The sequence below is a fragment of the Podarcis muralis genome, chromosome 12 (genome assembly GCF_964188315.1).
Source record: "Podarcis muralis chromosome 12, rPodMur119.hap1.1, whole genome shotgun sequence".
Classification (NCBI taxonomy): domain Eukaryota; kingdom Metazoa; phylum Chordata; class Lepidosauria; order Squamata; family Lacertidae; genus Podarcis; species Podarcis muralis.
In genome coordinates, this window is record NC_135666.1 from 10,664,942 (window position 1) to 10,685,824 (window position 20,883).

The 20,883-nt window shown below is 46.4% G+C and overlaps 1 protein-coding gene across 10 annotated transcripts in view; it reads left to right on the forward strand.

Moving 5' to 3' along the window:
* Positions 1-20,883, forward strand: part of LOC114607605 (sodium channel protein type 5 subunit alpha-like) — a 301,831-nt gene that overhangs the window by 189,251 nt on the left and 91,697 nt on the right. For all 10 annotated transcript variants that reach the window (XM_077936723.1, XM_077936714.1, XM_077936718.1 and 7 more), the window contains exon 16: positions 572-928. In XM_077936723.1, coding sequence (XP_077792849.1) covers positions 572-928 — 357 coding nt within the window. The remainder of the gene's footprint in view (positions 1-571; positions 929-20,883) is intronic.

Below are 20,883 nucleotides of genomic sequence, written 5' to 3' on the forward strand. Positions count from 1 at the left end.
GCTAGGGATGATGGGAATTGTGGTCCCAAACATCTGGAGGGCCGGAGTTTGCCTATGCCTGCTCTAGGACTAATTGGGTAAGGGGAGGGGGGTGTTTTTACCTGTTCTATTCTACTCTCTAAAAACCTTCCATCACAACGAAATCAACCCAACTGGTGCAGCAAAAGTAGTCAGGCAGCCCATTGTATCCCTTTTGTGAAGTAACCCATTGGGGTCTCTGCTCTGTACTGGGTGTTAGGAACATCAGAAGCTGCCTTATTAGAGAATTAGAACATTGAGCCATATAGGTCAATATTGTCTACATTAACTGGCATCAACTCTCCAGGGAATGAACCTGGGATCTTTTGCAGGCAAAGTGTATCCTCTGCTGCTGAGCTGCATGCTGCTGAGCTGCAGCAAAAGTGTTTCAGCCTGGATCCCAACCCAGTGGGTTTCTAGTCAAATCTCCTTGTGTGGTTTGCCATTTTGAAAGCATCCTCCTGTGTTTTTTCTTGTCCAGACGCAGAATTGTCTTGTGTGTTCGTTTATCTGCCAGCTCTCAGTTGTTGGGTTGTGTTTTTTTGGTTTACAGCTGAGGGTCTTCAAGCTCGCGAAGTCTTGGCCGACCTTAAACACTCTCATTAAAATCATCGGGAACTCTGTGGGCGCTCTGGGGAACCTCACTCTCGTTCTCGCCATCATCGTCTTCATTTTCGCCGTGGTTGGCATGCAGCTCTTTGGGGACCTGTACTACAAGCACGTCACAAGAATCAGCACCACGGATCGGTTGCCCCGCTGGCACATGAACGACTTCTTCCATTCCTTCCTCATCATCTTCCGCATCCTCTGTGGCGAATGGATCGAGACCATGTGGGACTGTATGAAAGTGGCCGGGCAGCCTCTGTGTCTTCTGGTCTTTTTACTGGTCATGGTGATTGGCAACCTGGTGGTAAGTACAACAAGGCATTTTCTTCTTTTGGAAAGAGTTTCTCTGCCGCCATGCCATGCCTCCCCACTCACAATAGCAGCTGGTTTTCAGGGTCTCCAGGACATTGTGGCTTTTGATCCTGGAACCTAGGCTAGAAGGTGTCCTCCACATGTGTTACTCCTCTTGCAGATTCATTGTGTGTATCGCAAGAAAACCTATCGGAGAAGCTCACAAACATGAACTCCTCCAGTTGACTGTGTGCAAAGTTGATCAGAACAAAACTCAGCCCTGCTCATAGCCTGTCAGAAGCAAACAGATTGGAGTTGTGTTTGCAAAGACTCTTGAGTAGCCTCCATTGCTGCTGCCTCCTTCCTTACCCTTCCTCAGGGAACACACCTCAGGCGGGGAAAGGCAGAGGCGATAGCAGTGGACACAGAAAACGCTCTGTGCACCGGGACGCTGAGACAGAAGCCCTCAGGGGCCTCTTTTCAGTATCCTCAACGTGCAGCACAGGAGCTTGTCTTGGCAGCAACTGGAAGGCTACAGTCATGTTCTAGTTTCAGAGGGTGGTAGTGCATCTCTTGTGTTGCCTTGTCATGTGGTGGTATGTCAGGGAGGTCCATAGATCTCCTTTCAGGTACCATGGTTCAAAGGCTTGTGCTCTTGAATTGGTCACTCTGTGTTGTATGCCTGAGACTGAGACATAGCATTCGCCTATGTGTGTGTTATAGCTCCTGCTCTGGAGATTTTTGTCCATAGTCTTTGCCCAAAACTTGGAACGCCAACCTTCATACACACATGCAACCACATGGAAACAGCTTCATCGGAATGGTATCTCATGCAGTCTCTCTCTCTCTCTCTCTCTCTCTCTCTCTCTCTCTCTGTGTGTGTGTGTGTGTGTGTGTGTGAGAGAGAGAGAGAGAGAGAGAGAGAGAGAGAGATGGGACCATGTGGGCTGCCGCCCAAGTTTCTCATGCAATTGTACCCATGCACATCGTTGCAGAATTCACACACTCACCTACCCCACAGCCATGTAGGGTAGCGCAAAAGAGAAGCAGCTCACATGTAATTGTATGTTTGAGAAGGAGACCTTACAATCCTCTATACTGGCACCCTCCAGATGTTGTTGGAATTCAACTCCCATCAGCCCCTGCCAGCATGGCCAGTGGCCAGGGATAATGGGAGTTGTAGTCCAAAAACTTGGAAGGCACCCAAATGGCAATCCTTGCTTACCCGGCCTTTAAATGTATTGCTCTATTGAGATCTATAAGCTGGTTGTGTTTCTACAAAGCTCTCCTACTACCTAGCCAGGCCTCAGTAGAATACTTCCAGTATAGAATAACTTCATATTGGCTTGAATTTAAAATATGGGTGATCATCTAGGTGTTAACATTTGTAGCTGGAAAAGCATGTCAGCGATTCCTAAGCCTTTGGCATTAACTCATACTTCCTGAAATGCATTCTGGCACATTGCAGTACTGTGGCGAGGCTGCCAGTTTCCCATCAGGTTGTGTTAGTCATCCCTGTGGAATTGAATATCTTGACCACGGCCACCAAATTAGGGTCTGCATAGCTCTCTTTAGCGCCGTTATGATGCACAACTGTAATCTCGTTGCATTTGGAGTGTCATTGACAAATGCCGTCAAGGGTCTGATAGAATCAGGGAATGGGTGGATGGAGCCCCACACACTCGCGCCGAAACGGTTTCGGGACTATCCACCCTTGCATAATGATGTTTACAGTTAGATCTTGCAAAATGGCTTGGCGCATTTCAGATGGAAATGAAGGTCACGGGGTTAATACTGCAAACTGTGGCTTGGCAAGTTATTAAGGAACGATGGAGTGTCTCGTTAACGGCACTCTGTCAGGAGTCCCGGCGATTGCCAGCAAAATGTAATTGTACCCTTGTTGCATCATGTGAGGTGACACCAAGGAAGCATGTGATGCCACCTGTCACTCAGAGGGGAGTTTTGTGGTGTGATTTTGAAAATTCTTAACATGCTTGCTTGGCAGTACAAATCTTGCTGCCAAGAGGGAGGGAGAGAAATACATTAGGAGCTCTGACCTCTAAACAGCTATGCTGAAATTTCGACCCTGAGATGCAGGGCTTGTGACTGCATTGCTCACTTTAGTTCTGAACAAGACAGTAGATGAATCAGGTCACCTGATACATTTATCACGAGAGAGAGCCTGGAATTTTCTGTGCCACCACTGAAGAGATATTCACGCGGTTCCATACCTTACTGGAAGGTCAGATCCCGAAGGCATCCCAACCAAGTGGCCAAGAGTGCCCCTTGCAGAAAAGCCACACAAGAGCAACCAGCAGCCAGCTATCCATGTTATCTGGTGATATCATCAGAATAAAATATCTGGATGCTGTGTCAGTGAATGGTCCCAGGGGTCTTGAGCCAAGGACTTCAGAAATAAAGCCCAGGCACTGTTGTCATGGCAGGAAAGGGAGCTGCCAGCCTGTTCTCCGCTATTCATCAGGACTGTTGATGACCAAGAGGTGGTATTGCTGGTATCAGCTCAACAGGTGTCAGGTGACGCAGTGGACCAATAGGGTTCCATCTTGTCTTATAACCCTGCTGATCTTAGTTCTTCAGTCTTCTCGTTCACCTGGGCCTGTTTCATCACCACCCTGCTTTCCAGACAGATCACCACCTCCGTCTCTTGAAATATGGAGCAAGCATTTCCAGGCCTCTTAAAGGCGCAACATGTTTTTAGTTTGTGATGGCTGAATGGTACTCTGCTTCATAAGCTCAAGAGTTCAGAGATGTCGAGGGCTGAGCATCTAGATCTGGCGAAGATGAGCACAAGAAATAGAAGAGCAAGCCTGGGAAAGCGTAGATTAGCTGAACTTGCCAGGCACTTTTTAGCTCAGAGAGCTATAGAGGACAGTGCAACCATTTATGGGGACTGTGGTTTGTTAAATAGCAGGCCTCAGTCTTAAATCTGAGAGGTGGGTTTCCTCCTCTGCCTAAATCACCATATGGGTTCATTATTGCTAGTGGGACAGGGGTACCCATAGACCCTGATTTACATGTTGAGAGCCACTCCAAACCATTTCTTTTAGCTGGGGGATAAGGACCATTCATATGTGTGTGTGTGTGTGTGTGTGTGTGTGTGTGTGTGTGCATGCGTGCGCGCACACACACACTCCATGTTAGGAAGCTTGTGGAATGTGTTCAGAATTCTAGATTATGCTCATGGCATATAAATTGGAACAACTTACTGGTCATTTGCAGAGAGCTCCCACCACAAGCAGACATGAAAGGAAAACAGGGAACAACAGTTCAGGGAGAGCTGGAGCACAATGCAACAAATCTCTCAGCAAAGCCAGTGGAGGAGGCACTCAGTGGAGGTTGATTCTTTAGGGTGAACGACGCAGTGCCCAAGCAACTTCAGTCTGTCCTCAGCCAGCCCCCTACCTGCCTAGCATCTTACAACAAGTTTAGGAGGCTGTCCTGTATAGCAGCTCCTCTTCCTTAATATCTGTACAATTCTGCAGGGAGGAAGATGGGGACAAAGCTAGAATTTGTTGACTCTTGCCTGTCACTGGTCCTGTTGTTGGTCTCCCTGGCTTCTGCCCTGCCAGTGCCCAGTGGCACTGAACAACAGTACGTCCTTTTCTCTCCCTGCAGCAGCCTGACGAAATGTTTGCTGTCAGGTGGCAGCTGAGGAAGGAAAGGCCCAGTAGAATTGGTCTTTTAGCTGATAGAGTGGTCTGGCCTGCTTACCCTCTGCTGAAGCCTGACAAAATTCCTGCTGGCAGGTGACAGTTAATGTGAAAATAACCAAGAGTCCAGCAGTTACATTTTTTACATTTATTGTAGTTAAGAGACACTATTTTATCAGGGGCTAGGAGATGCTTCTAAAATTCTCCGCATTGGAATTTCTACCCAGATATTGGGATTAGGTTAGCTGGTCTTCTTTTTTTAGGGGAAGCAATGCACTCCAAGGTTCCAGTTTTAATTTCTGAATTTCATACACACAACTGTGCATAAGCAGTTTGCTGAAGCTTTCAGTTCATTCATATCTGCTTCCATGTCTCTTCTCATGCCCCCTTCTTTATTGGGGTTCCTGCGCACCATGATAACTCCGCAAACAACAACAACAAACTCCTCTAAATAAGGTTGCTGTACTTACGGCTGCGTTAAGATTCTTGTTGTGCTGTGTTTTATCAATGCCCAGGAGCGGACGTACACATAAATAGGGCACAAAAAGAATTCTGATGGAGTCATGTGTACAGCTCACTGATTATGTGATCCTACTCCCCTAGACCTATGTGGGGCCAGATAGGATGTTATCCAAACTCAGCAAATACTGTAAAGAGGAGCAATTAACCACAAACTGTTTGAAAACCAAAGTGCTGGTCTTTGGAAAGAAGCCTCTCAAATTTCACGAGTCAGTAGATAAATCATGCAATTGATCAATGTCAGGTCTTCAAATACCTCACGGTATTTTTCAGTGAGGCCCTTTCTTGGAAGGCTCATACAGAGAAAACTAAAACTTTCACCATGCTAAGGCTGAAATTCTGCACACAGTGGACTAGAAATAAGTCCCTTTTAATTTGACAGGATTGACTTACTGTTCTTTTTAAATATTATTATTATTATTATTATTATTATTATTATTATTATTATTATTCTCTGCCTTTTCCCTGCCAGGGACTCAATAATAATATATTTCTACCACACCCAACTGGCTGCGTTTCCCCACTCTGGGCAGCTTTCAACAGAACATTAAAACCAGAATAAAACTTCAAACATTAAAAACTTCCTTAAACAGGGCTGCCTCCAGATGTCTTCTAAAAGTCAACAAAAACAAAAACAGCATGGCACCAGCCCCCTCATTAAAAGCAGCCAGTTCCCAAATCCTGTTGGAACAGGAAAGTATTCACCTGCTGGACAAGTCTAGATTCTCTAGGAAGGGAGTTCTAAAGTCTAGGAGCAACAACCGAGAAGGCCCTCTCCTGTGTCCCCACCAAGCACCACCTCAATAAGAGAACATCTGTCTCTATTGGAAACACTGGGTTCCTCTGGAATTTTTATCCCTTATGGGACTTCCGTCTCCAAGGAAAATGAGAGAAGCCCAGTGAAAATGTGTCACTGTCATGCGTTGTATTGTCGTTAATGTACTGGCAGAAAGATGATACATTAAGGTTTGCCGTGAAATAAAAATGTTGGCGAATATTCGAGGAGATTCATGCTTGTGGCTGTTGAGAGGTTGTGGGGTTGTTGTTGTTGTTTTTGCATAGCCAAAAAGCTTCCAGTTGAATTTTGTAAAATGCATAGCGGAGAGTCTGCAACTCAGTGGTAGAGCGTCTGGCTTGCATGCAGAAGATTCCTGGTTCAGTTCCTAGCATCTCCAGGTAGGACTGGGAAAGACTTCCTGTCTGAAAACCTGTGCAGCCACTTCCTGTCAGTGTAGACAATACTGGGCTAGACAAACGCAACAGAAACTCAGTAGAAAACAGTTTCCTATATCCCATCTAGACATGTAGGCAAGGCTTTTCAGGAAGGCAACATGATTACCATCCAAGCTGATGCTAGCATCTAAATATAAATATTTTCCCCACAGGAAGCAAGCCTTTTGCAAACAACAGCAACAACTTTGAAATACTAATTTCCTTATAATTTGGAGAGAGGGGCGAAAGCAAAAGCTGCAGTTTTTAAACATTGTATTTCTGCTAACCGGTTTCCCCAAAGTGGATGTTATTCTTTAATCAACAATATCCTCTGGCTTCTAAATATTTATCAGACACAAAGTAGTTAAGAGTGTATTTATTCAAGAGATCAGGAGCATTTTTTTCTTAACAAGCACAGTTAACTACGAGAGGGATTAGCTGTTGAAAGCAGGCAGTTCTTTCACCCTCGGATAAATAAAACATCTGAACTCTGCAGTGTTATAACCCAGGAAAAAAACAACAAAATTATTCCAAGGATGAGAATGCACGTCAGCCTCTGTGGTATCCCAAAATCCCATAGGAGTGCAAGATTAGAATGGGGCAGTTGGTGCAGCCTCTGCCTTCTTCAGAATCTCACCCTAAACACACACACATAGGGAGATGTTTCTGGTCCTCACGATAACAGAAATATTCTGGAAAGCATATAGGCAATGGCCTGCTGAAATTTCAAGGCCGCAAAGGTGGCTGAATAAGATTTTTGGTGGTTGTAGGTGAAGCTTCAGCATCCTTGCCCCTCCTATAGCTTGCAAAACCACAATTTTGTTGTTGTTGTTTAGTCGTTTAGTCGTGTCCGACTCTCCGTGACCCCATGGACCAGAGCACGCCAGGCACTTCTGTCTTCCACTGCCTCCCGCAGTTTGGTCAGACTCATGTTTGTAGCTTCGAAGACACTATCCAACCATCTTGTCCTCTGTCGTCCCCTTCTCCTTGTGCCCTCCATCTTTCCCAACATCAGGGTCTTTTCCAGGGAGTCTTCTCTGCTCATGAGGTGGCCAAAATAATGGAGCCTCAGCTTCACGATCTGTCCTTCCAGTGAGCACTCAGGGCTGATTTCCTTCAGAATGGAGAGGTTTGATCTTCTTGCAGTCCATGGGACTCTCAAGAGTCTCCTCCAGCACCGTAATTCAAAAGCATCAATTCTTCGGCGATCAGCCTTCTTTATGGCCCAGCTCTCACTTCCATACATCACTACTGGGAAAACCATGGCTTTAACTATACGGACCTTTGTTGGCAAGGTGATGTCTCTGCTTTTTAAGATGCTGTCTAGGTTTGCCATCGCCTTTCTCCCAAGGAGCAGGCGTCTTTTAATTTATATTATGTAAAATAGCAAAGATGAATGAGTTATGCGGAGTATGCAGTGTAGTTTACACTGGTCTCATAATTCAGATTTTAAATTGCAGGCCAAGATGTGTCTTCCTTCTGGTGCTGGACACGCACATTTCAGTTCATAATTGAGAAACGTTGAAGTACAATGTTTGGGAAATCTTTATTCCTCACCCTCCACCATGTGTTGGGTTGCTACCTGGGTCGCCCTGACCCCCATTAAAGTTTAGAGAGTGAAAGCACACAATCTCCTTTCTGTTCTTCCATCGCAGGGCTGTAATTGCTTGACCTTGTTACACTCTTTTCAAAATACAGTATTAATCGCTTGCTTCCGGGGCAAAAGCTGCACCAGCATTTGACCCATGTGGGTTCTGCTCTTGAGGCAGACCGCATATTCCTCCGGTGCCTGTGAACAATATTCCGTGTTATGCGAAAGGGAAAATGGCAAAGGCTTTGTAAATGAAGGGCTTCCCTTCTATTCCAAATACATTGTCCAAAGGGGTTAACCTTGATATGAGGACTGCTAATTCTAGGGTGAAAATATGCAAAAGAAGATAGGGCTCCCAGACCTTTAAAAGCTGTGTGGAACATGTCCTGAAATGCAGCGCAGCAATTTCCCCCTATAAAATTGAGCAGTAACGATTCGTTTATATGGGAGAAAGCAAACGAGTACATCAGGCATATGGGGGGGGGGGGTCAACAAACCTCCCCTCTGGCAGCCTGCTACACATTGAGACTCAATCCTGATTTGATCTGCATGGACCCACACGATAGCTTGTTTCTCTTGGTCACTCTAGAGCATGACAGGATGCTAGGAAGGTGGGGGGGGCTTTTTCCTTTTTAGACAAACAAGACAGAATTAGAGCAGAAATGTAGTTTTTTGCAAACGTGTATACTTTGCAGATGAATTATACCTATTTATAGAAAGGATTTTAGCTGTCCCTTTACCTACTGTGACTAAGGGCTTGTCCATACTTCCACTCGTCCCCTAGAAAGCACAGGTCCGAACGGTTTCCCCCTTGCCCTGCGCCTTTCCCAGGGAAACCCCACTAAGTGGGAGCAAATGGCAATTTGTGGAAAACCCAATTTCTGTTTGCTCTGATTGAGTGCTAAAGAGCGGTTTTCCGTGGGGGGGGGGGGGAAGCAGTGAGATGAGGAAGTGTAGATAAATTCTAGGAGCAATTCCTATGTTCATGGCTGTACCCAGTCCCCCTTTTAAAGCCATCAAAGCCAGTGGTCATTGCCAAAGCTTGTGGCCATGAGTCCCATACATTAAGCATGCACTGGGTGAAGAAGTAATCCTCTTTCCACAAAGTGAAACCTCCAGAGTTTTATGTGGCTTTGCTAAGCTGCAGGCTCATGCACGGTCAAACTTATTTTTACTTTCTTAAGGACTAGAGGCTTGCTTAGATTTTTAGAATGAAAAGCGCAGGTTCTTGTGATGCTGAATACAGTGGTGCCCCGCAAGACGAATGCCTCACAAGACGAAAAACTCGCTAGACGAAAGGATTTTCCGTTTTTTGAGTCGTTCCGCAAGACGAATTTCCCTATGGGCTTGCTTCGCAAGATGAAACGTCTTGCGAGTTCTTGCGAATTTGTTTCCTTTTTCTTAAAGCCGCTAAGCCATTAATAGCCGCTAAGCCACTAAGCCACTAATAGCTGTGCTTCGCAAGACGAAAAAACCGCAAGACGAAGAGACTCGCGGAACGGATTAATTTCGTCTTGCGAGGCACCACTGTATTGGGCCCCAGTTCCAGTGTTTCAGCTTATCCCGGCATGATTGCAGAACAACACACGCACACAGCCATAGCTCTAGGAAAGCGCCTTAGAAAGAAAGTTGGGAAGCAGCCAGGAAGCCCAAGGCAACGTCTGAGATAAGGAGAGAAAAGTCGGAGTATATTACATCACCTTGGACACCTCATTAAGCAAAGTGAATTCATCTCCAGACACATCCTGCTTAGCCAAGGAGAGGAAGCTCTAGCAGATGAATAAGCACATTCTGGGACACAAGCGAGCACAAGAGACTCAAAGCAATTGTCATCCCATTTGTAAGCTTGTTTGCTTCTGTTCTGCTTGCGAAGATGCTGGCTAGTGCTGCGTTAAGGTTCGGTTTTAAAGCTCCCCACCCCCAGTTCCTTCCAAATTCCTTTAAAAAGAAATGTTTTAGAGAGAGTCAGTGGTTTTGTAAGTTGCACTTAGACCATGGAGATCTCGATTTCAATTCCCCCCAGTCAGCTGAAAGCTTACCTTATCCTTTGACCGCTAATTGCCTCTCAACTTTACCTGCCTCACACAGTTGTTATGAAGATAAAATGTGGGGTGGGGTGTACATTGCCCTGCGGGAATAGGCCTAAGAGATGATGAAAGAACTTTACAAAGCAATCTACAAAATTTAACGGTGCATAGAGTTTAGTAGGTTGAAAGTGGGCAGGATGGTGGTATTAGTAGCGAATTGCCCACCAAATGGCAGGACTGTGTGTTGTAGCAGCTGAGTTTTAAAGATGGGCTGCAGCGGAGCTTGAGTTGCTGTTTCTTCTTATCTGCTGACACCTTTTGCTTGCTTTCTTCCATTTTGTAGTTGCGTCCTCTAGGGTTGTCCCTCTTTTTGTGGCAGGGTTCCTGTGCCTTTAAAAAGGTGTACAACTGGGACTATAGCTTGACAGTTCCAATTTTCCCTATCGCTGTGTCTGTATTCTTTGAAATGTCACAGTTGGATGGATCCATAGGCTGCTGCTGCTGCCACACCAGGCCTCAACTCTGCATTGAAAGAGCCTTTTCCCTGCTGCTTTTTTGAGGAAAAGGGAGTATTCTTCTTCCCAGGTGAAAGGCCACAGGTTCTCCATGACTATTATCTCCCCTTCCCTCAACTTTCTGGTGGTCCCTCTTCTGCTAGTGTCAAGTAAAGAGATTCAGGAAGAGGGATAACATTATATTAGAAAGTTGCCACAGCAATTTACAAACCTTTTTAGAAGCCTTACTTTGTTTTTATAACAGCAGTATTAAGCAGGCTACTACAGTTAAAAGTATAAGGGACGCGGGTGGCACTGTGAGTTAAACCACAGAGCCTAGGACTTGCCGATCAGAAGGTCGGGGGTTCGAATCCCCGCAATGGGGTGGGCTCCCGTTGCTCGGTCCCTGCTCCTGCCAACCTAGCAGTTCAAAAGCACATCAAAGTGCAAGTAGATAAATAGGTACCGCTCCGGCAGGAAGGTAAACGGCGTTTCTGTGCGCTGCTCTGGTTCGCCAGAAGCGGCTTAGGCATGCTGGTTACATGACCCGAAAGCTGTACGCCGGCTCCCTCAGCCAATAAAGCGAGATGAGCACCGCAACCCCAGAGTCAGTCACAACTGAACCTAATGGTCAGGGGTCCCTTTACCTTTACAGTTAAAAGTATACAGTGGTAACTCGGGTTACAGACGCTTCAGGTTACAGACTCCGCTAACCCAGAAATAGTACCTCAGGTTAAGAACTTTGCTTCAGGATGAGAATGAAATCGATGGCAGTGACGCGGCAGCAGCGGGAGGCCCCATTAGCTAAAGTGGTACCTCAGGTTAAGAACAGTTTCAGGTTAAGAACGGACCTCTGGAACAAATTAATTCCTAACCCGAGGTACCACTGTAATGAACTGGGTTAAGGAACTGAAGCTGAGGGAGATGGCTGCCCTTGGATTCTCCTCAGAGAATGCTTTCAAATAGGTGCGGATGCATTAAAAGTTATCGTGAGGGATTTTTGCAGCTCAGGGTGGATAGGGGAGTCTGTTCCTCCGAAAGCATCCTGTTCCAAAGTCTCATTGCTCTCTTTCTGTACCCAGGAAGATCTTAACATTGAAGGGTCTTTTCATCAAGTGAGACCCTCTGTGCATTCTGAGGTGCCACAGTTCTGCGAGAGGACTGTATCAATTGATTTCTGTGTCTAGAACAGCTTTGCAGCAGAGGAAAGATACAAACCCGAGACCTTATACGCCGGAGCACAACTTTCTATCCACAGGATCACACTGGCACCAATCTATTTCTTGTCAGTACGAATGACATCAAATTAGAACAGCCGTAAAGCCCAACTGGGAGAAAGTGAAGGGGAAAGTTTCTGAAAACCAGATGGATACAAAATTAAAAGCGAGCCCTTTCCTCTCTCCTTTCATTCTCAAGGAATTCCCAAGTCGAATGTGTTTAATTAGGAAAAAAGATCCTTGCTGTGGCTGGCATTCTTATTTAGATTTATTTATTTCCAGGTGAAATAAAATCTGTTTCAGTTGTAATGTAATAAAAATACTTTCCATTTACTTGCTCGCTGAATATTGGCATATATATTGCCTCAGTAATATGTACAACAGGCATGTATGATGCAGCTGGCAGGGGCTGATAGGACTTGTAGTTCAAGACACCTGGAGGGCGTCCAGTTGGGGAAGGCTGTTCTAAGAGAGCCAGTGTGGTGTAGTGGTTAAGAGCGGTAGACTCGTAATCTGGTGAACCGGGTTCGATTCCCCGCTCCTCCACATGCAGCTGCTGGGTGACCTTGGGCTAGTCACACTTCTCTGAAGTCTCTCAGCCCCACTCACATCACAGAGTGTTTGTTGTGGGGGAGGAAGGGAAAGGAGGATGTTAGCCGCTTTGGGACTCCTTAGGGTAGTGATAAAGCAGGATATCAAATCCAAATCCAAACTCTCCTAACTGCTATAGGACATTGGTTGTTTATCGAAGAACAGTGGCCCAAGTAGCACATCCACTACTATTTATGTGTTGCTTTATAAAACACTTTGGACAAGCTTATACTCCGTAAGTTTATACTTCGTAAGAATCAAGTGGAATAGCTCTTTTCTAGATTGTGCCACCTTAGGCCACAAACAAAGGAGGACTACATGTTTGAAAGTTTCTTCACTTTGGGGGGTTGTTGTTGGCAGCCATCTGTCTCAAGAGACAATGGAGTGAGCCTCAGGGGGTGAAGTCAAACCACTGCTTCCCCAAGGTGACCTCCCTGGGCCGTGTGTATGGAGGTCCTGGGCTGCCCAGACGACAAGACCTCCCTCTAGGCTTTGCTGATGTGGTCCAAGGTAAAGCAGAGCAATATGTTTGGCACCAGCTTGGCTGCAGGAGTTGCTGGAAGGAGGTGTACAAGGTACCATCCAACCATCTTTGAAACTTAGCTTCTGGATTTGTGTATGGTTTAATCCTTGGCCTTCTCTTCTCCCAAAGATGTCCTGCAAGGGTTTGGCGTCAAAGTTTTCCTTCTCCTAGATGGGCTCCCATCCCAGGTTAATGAACCCCATCAGCCCTTTTACTTCCCAGTACAGCATGTGCAGAAACCGCCTTCTTGACCGCTGGATCCACTACAGCAGTACCTTGGGTTACATACGCTTCAGGTTACAGATGCTTCAAGTTACAGACTCCGCTAACCCAGAAATAGTACCTCAGGTTAAGAACTTTGCTTCAGGATGAGAACAAAAATCGTGCTCTGGCAGCGCGGCGGCAGCAGGAGGCCCCATTAGCTAAAGTGGTGCTTCAGGTTAAGAACAGTTTTAGGTTAAGAACGGACCTCCGGAACGAATTAAGTACTTAACCCGAGGTACCACTCTATCGGTCTCATCTGCTCAATCTGCCAGAGCCTGTCTTCACATGCAGGCGAAGTCCCTAACTCACTGAGGGTTTGAGACCCAATGTCTACCTCACCTGGTTTGGCAGCCCATTGAAGCCATTCCAGGGATGTGGCTGCTGTCACATGCTGACAAATTGACTTGCCCATGTAATTCAGAAGCCCGCCACGCTGCATATTGACCATTAGCTGTCCTGATCATGAAGTCTACGCTTGCTCGCTTCCCGTTCTTTGAGGACATATCAGCGTTTCGTTGTTTTGACTTCAGTTCTCAAAATTGTACGGCCACGGTGCCCATTTAAATTCAAGTCTTGGCCTTTTGCTTCTGTCCCCGGCTTCGTAGCCTAACCCCACGTCTGTCGTTTCCAAAATAGGCAGGGGAAAACCTTGCTGTGGAATCCAGAGGTTCTCTGAAGTGGAGGACCGAGAGAGCCATCTCCTTATTGGGGCTGGAGATGGCTGTGGTCCATGCTTCTCTGCATTTATAAAACGTTTACAAAGTGAAGGAATTTGTTATTGATTTCCAAATAGCATTATGAGAAAGAGGACACTATGTTCTGGAGGTAACACAGCGTGAACCAAAGCAGTGGGGTTTAATGTTAGCTATCCCCTAAAGCAGAGCTCAGATACATTTCACAATGAATAATAAACCAGTTTCCTCTCTTGAGAGTGGCTGCCCACTGTTTCTTCTTAGCCCTACGCTATCTTCAAGCGAAAAGCAGTGATTGCATTGCTTTAAGATAGTTGCATTTAAGCAGCTTGGTTAAGACATTTGCAGGGCTGTGTTGCAGGGATATGGGAGGAATTTACTTGGTTTGTGTTTTATTTGATCCACATGCCCCCCCCCCCCCAAAGATATGCAAACTAAAACTCAGCTATCCTTTGAAATTTGCGTTTCTCCGAATTTTGCAATGCAGTTGTCCACCTAGAAAAGTGTACAGACACATGCATATTAGAGGGAAACATGGATGAAAATGCATATACTAATGGGGAAATGTACAGTTTTTCACTAGTAGTACATGAATATCAGTGAGATTGAATGCAAAAATGTGTATCTTAGGAGAAATGCATGCTTTTTATCATATGTGGTAAAAAGTTAAATAATGGATCCCCGAATGTATGTTTTGGGTTTAAAGGTGGCCCCTGCATCTGAAAATGTTGAAGACCGTTGTTGTAGTCCACAGCCCAACAAGAAATTAGCATCATAATCTCTGATTAAAATGTAGTCCTCTGAGAGTTCATGAGCAACAACCGTGATTATGATTGAGTTGTTGTTTTGTTGTATTTGACTTACTAATCACTCACAACTTACACCCTTGATGTGGATTGCGCTATGAATCACAGTGTCCACCATTAATTCTGGTATGTGCTAATATCCCCAGTCAGTAATGTACAGCTATGAAGGCATATTGATATAAGATGTTAAAACCCTGAACAGGATTCTGTGTGATAGAAGAGGCTGTGCCCCCGATTCAGTGAAAGTTAATTGTATCTCATTGAAATCAACAGGAGACTGTTAATCATAATGGGAGTGCAAGTTCAGTTTTAATTTTATTTATTTATCATTTGCATTTATAATTTGCCTAAAAAACAAATTATCTAGATATCATGGGGAGACCCTTAAAAAAATAAGCTTAAAAATGCATCAAGCGAAAAGGAACATACAAACACCAGTATAATATTTTTTAAAAAATTAAAGAGCTAAAATCACTATCAAATACGGGAACTAAAAACTGCTAACCTTACCACAGAGTCTTAAAAACAAGATATTTAAAAATTAGGGAGTTTTAGAATTTCATGGGTGTTTAAGTTGGTATCAGGATTGAAGGCATCCTAAAACCTCCTAACTGTTTTGCTTTCCCTGGTCCCTGGGAATCTAGACTCAAATTATCTAGACTCAAATTAGTACAGCCAAGATGACTAAGTTTAAAGTTTGATATAACTTTATTGAGGACACACACACACACACACACACACACACACACAGCCTTTCACAAGCAGACAGAGGTGGCAGATAAAAGGTTTCTCATACTTCAAAAAAAGTCTTCTACTAGTAAAGGTGATCCGTCAGCCTGGGATCTCGCATGATCCAGAAGATAGCCCCAAAGATCACAATCCAAGCCCAAGACAATCCCTCCAAACTTCTTTCTCCATTCCTTTTTTACGCAGCTGCTTCATAGTCCAGCTCTGAACTTGTCTTCCCCTGATTGGCTCTCCCCCTTTCCCCTTTTTCCTTAATGTTGGGTTTGATGGGGTACCCCAAGCATTTGTCATTTGCACATCACAGATGTCACCCACATGTTCTGCCCATGAGTGAAAAGTTCCAAACAGTCCCTAGATGTGTATTTTGATTCGTTCCATTTCTGTCTTTGTTTGTGTCATGTTGTAGATACCCACGTGCAGTGTGCCTTTTCAAATGAACTCTAGAACTCACTTCCCTTGTTTGGCTTGTTCCACAAGAGAAAATGTTGCCCTTCTTCTTTTACCCTTCAGCAGTGCAGATGGACTCCATTTGGATGTTCTTGCCCTATTCTCACTCCATCCTAACTGCAGGCTTACCTTAGTTGCTCTCTAAGGTGCTACTGGGCAATTTTATAATTTATTATGCAGGATGACCTATTATGCAACACCTGGCTTCTTCCTATAAACTAACCTTCCTGCCTCCCCATTTTCTACCTTTATCAGCCTAAGCTTGTGATGCCATGCAATTGATACAAATTTGTTATGTATTGATTTCTCCCACATAAGCCTTGTGGCTCAGGTGAATTCTTTAGGGAATATGTGGACCCTGCTGGATCCAACCAGAGGGCAAGAGGGCAACCTTTTCCCAGTCAAGAGCCACGTTCTATATGGTTCAATCTGCCAGGGGCCTCCTGCGGATTTTGGGTGGCGCTGAAGCTAAGCAGTGCTTTCTGCCACCACCCATCCCCATCTCTGCCCAGCAGGCTTGTGAGAGAAGAACAGAGATCTTGTCAGAGGTCAGTGCAGAAGGCTTTTGAAATTAGGCCAAGGACTGCATAGAAAAAGAGGCTAAGATGTGTGTTTTTTCCTGTGGGAGATGAAGGTGGGGTCTAGTGAAACAGCTGCTGGCACAGTTGTGGCCCAGAGGGACTGCGAGTTGTTGACTAAGGGAATTTACAAACAGCGGGGAGTGCAGGATGGTAAGTAGAGGAGACAGAACTCGTTTTTAAATCAGCAGCACGATATGCCTGTTTGTACACTGAATCCTTTGCTCCTTTCAGGGTCGCCAGTTACCCTTTACAGTGGTACCTCGGGTTACATACGTTTCAGGTTACAGACGCTTCAGGTTACAGACTCCGCTAACCCAGAAACAGTGCTTCAGGTTAAGAACTTTGCTTCAGGATGAGAACAGAAATCAGGCTCCAGCGGCGCGGCGGCAGCAGGAGGCCCCATTAGCTAAAGTGGTGCTTCAGGTTAAGAACAGTGTCAGGTTAAGAACGGACCTCCGGAACGAATTAAGTACTTAACCCGAGGTACCACTGTATTTCACTGTATTTAGGGATGCGGGTGGCGCTGTGGGTAAAAGCCTCAGCGCCTAGGGCTTGCCGATCGAAAGGTCGGCGGTTCGAATCCCCGCGGTGGGGTGCGCTCCCGTTGCTCGGTCCCAGCGCCTGCCAACCTAGCAGTTCGAAACCACCCCCGGGTGCAAGTAGATAAATAGGGACCGCTTACTGGCGGGAAGGTAAACAGCGTTTCCGTGTGCGGCTCTGGCTCGCCAGAGCAGCGATGTCATGCTGGCCACGTGACCCGGAAGTGTCTCCGGACAGCGCTGGCCCCCGGACTCTTGAGTGAGATGGGCGCACAACCCTAGAGTCTGTCAAGACTGGACCGTACAGGCAGGGGTACCTTTACCTTTACCTTTACCACTGTATTTCAGGGTATATGTTGACCACTCTCTCTGAAGTGTATGGAATGAAAGTAGCTTATCAAACTTGCTAGACAGGAATTGGCATTGGTTGTGCAGGTGTGTTGAGCAGGTGGGCACACCTTTGGATGTCCCAAATTGCACCTGCTTTCTCCCTTCCTGGACTTTTCCTGCTCTTCAGGGTGTATGCTCCTGTCCCAGATTGAATATGTGGGAAGCCACCATATTAACATACCCGTAAAAGTGCTGTGTTCTAAACAGCCATGCCCCCATCAAAGGAAATGGGCACCTTGTGTTCTAGAATTCTTATTCAGGCTTCTCAAGCCTGTGAACCACCCAAACAGAACGCAGACCGATAGCCAGATCGAAAAATCGACTTGCCACACGGAAGCGCTCCTGACCACTTGATGCACAGGACACTTCACAGCATGCACATCCTATCCCCAGAGCTCTCCTTTGACTCTGATTTGGAGAAGGTAAGAAACAACAAGCATCTCTCTGGAGCACTGGGAGACACCTGATGTTTCTTATCTTCTGCCAAGGGCAGTGAAGCAACATGGCTGATGAGGGACCGCCGCTACTGTGGTTCCCCTTTAGCGATGCCACCTTCCATTGCAGTTTCTCAACATACACCTGAGTGGTGGTATATCAACTCTGGAACCCTGTGGGCGGTGATAGTGGTGACCACCCTGTCTGCACCCTCGCAACTCCTCTTTGGTAAACCCACCCACTCGCTTTCCCCTCTGGTGGGAATACATGGGAGGGGTGGGAGAGGCTGCCTGGCCACAGAGCGGACACCTGCTAAAGCTGAAGATCCACTCAACCACCAGAGGTTTCTATGCCAGTGGCCTCCTCAAAGCTGCAGCCTGTCCTAGCCACAGCACAAGACCCAATGCTTCTCCCAAGCCTCAGTATCACAGTATCTCAGTATCACAGATGTACTTAAGACCTTTGCACTGGGATTTGGAGAAGGTCTGCAAGGGCAGGAGTCTCTCTGTGCAAAGGAGAGAAGTGTCTGCCCCAAGCACTTCGTACATGATGGGGAACTCAGAGGAGGAGAAGTAATTGGTGGCAGTCACATAACAGGTAACTAGTAGGCAAGCTTTTTATGGCTGTTGTTAGCCATGCTGGGCTCTCTAGGAAGGAGGGCAGGATATTGAAATAAAGCGGCAGTAATACTTGTGAATCTCTGTCAAAAACAAGGGGGTCCACTCCTTGTTGCTTGCCTGAGATAATGGCATGTGGGCTGTGGTTTACTGTTGTGGTTAGGCACTGTCCTATTCTCAAATCCTTTTCCTCCTACTTCCTGGCTTTTCTTTCTGCTCGGCTGTAAGGCTCACCGCCGGCTGCTTGAAGTTGTGAACTCTCCGTCATTCCAGCATCAGCAGCATAGGATGTCAAAAGCATGGGATTATGACTTCAGCACGGGATAAAGGAGGAAGTGGGCTGGGAGGGATGGAATAAGCCTCTTAGCCCAGCACAAATAGCTGAAATAACCCAAAAGGGAACAATATAGCAGATAACTGGTCATGTAAATTGCTTTTGGGAGGAGTGCGTCCTTTTATAAACTTTACTCTGGGTTTGACAATATTACAAAAGACCTAGGAAATATACCCCTGTTACAAGGAATGATTCTCTGTTGGCACAGAGGAGATGGATTAGATAGCAGAGTCTCTGGCTTCCTCTTGCAGCTGTAAGATTGCTGATTCAATGAAATTGCCTTTCAGTACTATCTCCGTTTGCAGCCTCTTTGGCTTCAGCATTTCAGGAATGAATTGATTCAGTGTTTCGCCATTCCAGAAATTAGAGAGCCATGGTAGTGTTCTCACAAGGACCTTGTCTAGCATATTGCCAGGACTGTGTCTACGTTTGTACCTGAACACACTCAATTTCTGCAACACGGAAACCGGAATTCTGCACTGTGGAATGTCCAGGTTCTGGGATTGGAATAAATTATGCAAATGACTGTCTGCTGGAATCTGATCTGTTTGTGCTGGGCATAGGCAAAGCACAGGTGGTCCTGCTGGTTGAAGCTATCCCAATCCCACTAAGTCTATCAATTTTAGTAAACCAGGCCAGATACTCAATATGTTGACATAAAGGCTAGAAAGTTTTGCTTGCCATCCACTTTCTGGCTATCAGTTCTGCTGGCCCAAGTGCAGAGGAGCTGTAGCTCAGTGACAGATCAATTCCTGGTAGAAGAAGAAGAAGAAGAGTTTGGATTTGATATCCCGCCTTTCACTCCCCTTACGGAGTCTCAAAGCGGCTAACATTCTCCTTTCCCTTCCTCCCCCACAACAAACACTCTGTGAGGTGAGTGGGGCTGAGAGACTTCAGAGAAGTGTGACGGGCCCAAGGTCAACCAGCAGCTGCATGTGGAGGAGCGGAGACACGAACCCGGTTCCCCAGATTACAAGACTACCGCTCTTAACCACTACACCACACTGGCTCTGTATCTAAAGCAGGGATAGGCAAGGAGGTGCCCTCTAGCCATTTTTGGACTCCCAACTCACATCAGCCCCAGCCAACATAAAGGTAAAGGTAAAGGTACCCCTGCCCGTATGGGCCAGTCTTGACAGACTCTAGGGTTGTGCGCCCATCTCACTCAAGAGGCCGGGGGCCAGCGCTGTCCGGAGACACTTCCGGGTCACGTGCCAGCGTGACATCGCTGCTCTGGCGAGCCAGAGCCGCACACGGAAACACTGTTTACCTTCCCGCTAGTAAGCGGTCCCTATTTATCTACTTGCACCCGGGGGTGCTTTCGAACTGCTAGGTTGGCAGGCGCTGGGACCGAACAACGGGAGCGCACCCCGCCGCGGGGATTCGAACCGCTGACCTTTCGATCGGCAAGCCCTAGGCGCTGAGGCTTTTACCCACAGCGTCACCCGCGTCAAAGGGTGATGGGAGTCAGAGTCGAACAGCATCTAAAGGACACCACCTTTGCTACCTGGAGCTACAGGAGCATGTCGCAGGTGATGGGGAAGACTTCCATCTGAAACAGAGGAGACATAACCTGACCTGGTCCTCAGGCAGCTGCAGAGAGCCTGCTAGTGTTTGCTCAGGGTTGGGTCCACACACACACACACACACACACACACACACACACACACACACACGGCTCAGTCTTTATCTTTGAATTTCCCACAAAGCTTCGAAGCAATATACACATGCAACACATTTAGAGCAATCAACCCCTCGTGCCACCAGAGCATGGATGCCTGTGCCCAGGCTGTCTCTGTCCAGGAGAGACTGCAGTCAGCTTGCCAGCCTAAGCAGGTGAACGGCCCTTCTTGCCACAGGGGTTAACTAACCTTACAATAATACAGCTGAATCCTGTGCCCCCAAGCTACAAACGTCTTCCTTTGGGGCAGGAGTTGTTAGCCTTTGGCCCTTCGAATGTTATTGTACTGCAGCTCCCATCATCCTCGTCCATTTGCCCAAAAGAGTTGGTGTCCCACAGTCCTGCTTTAATAGAGCAGTGCTACCTCATCTAGTACCAGTGGAGCCAAGTCTCTCTGATCAGAAGAACCGCAGAGCCCCTCTCTTCTCAGGACTGAGTTTTCTTTATTTTAACCAGCCCTCATCCATCCCTTTGAGATGCTGCCTTGAGTCCCCCAGGCTGATGCTAGAAAGGTAGGGTGTAAACGTTTTCAATAAATCAACAAATAATAAAACACACCTTCAGATTTTGAGGGCACACGTCGAGCAGCC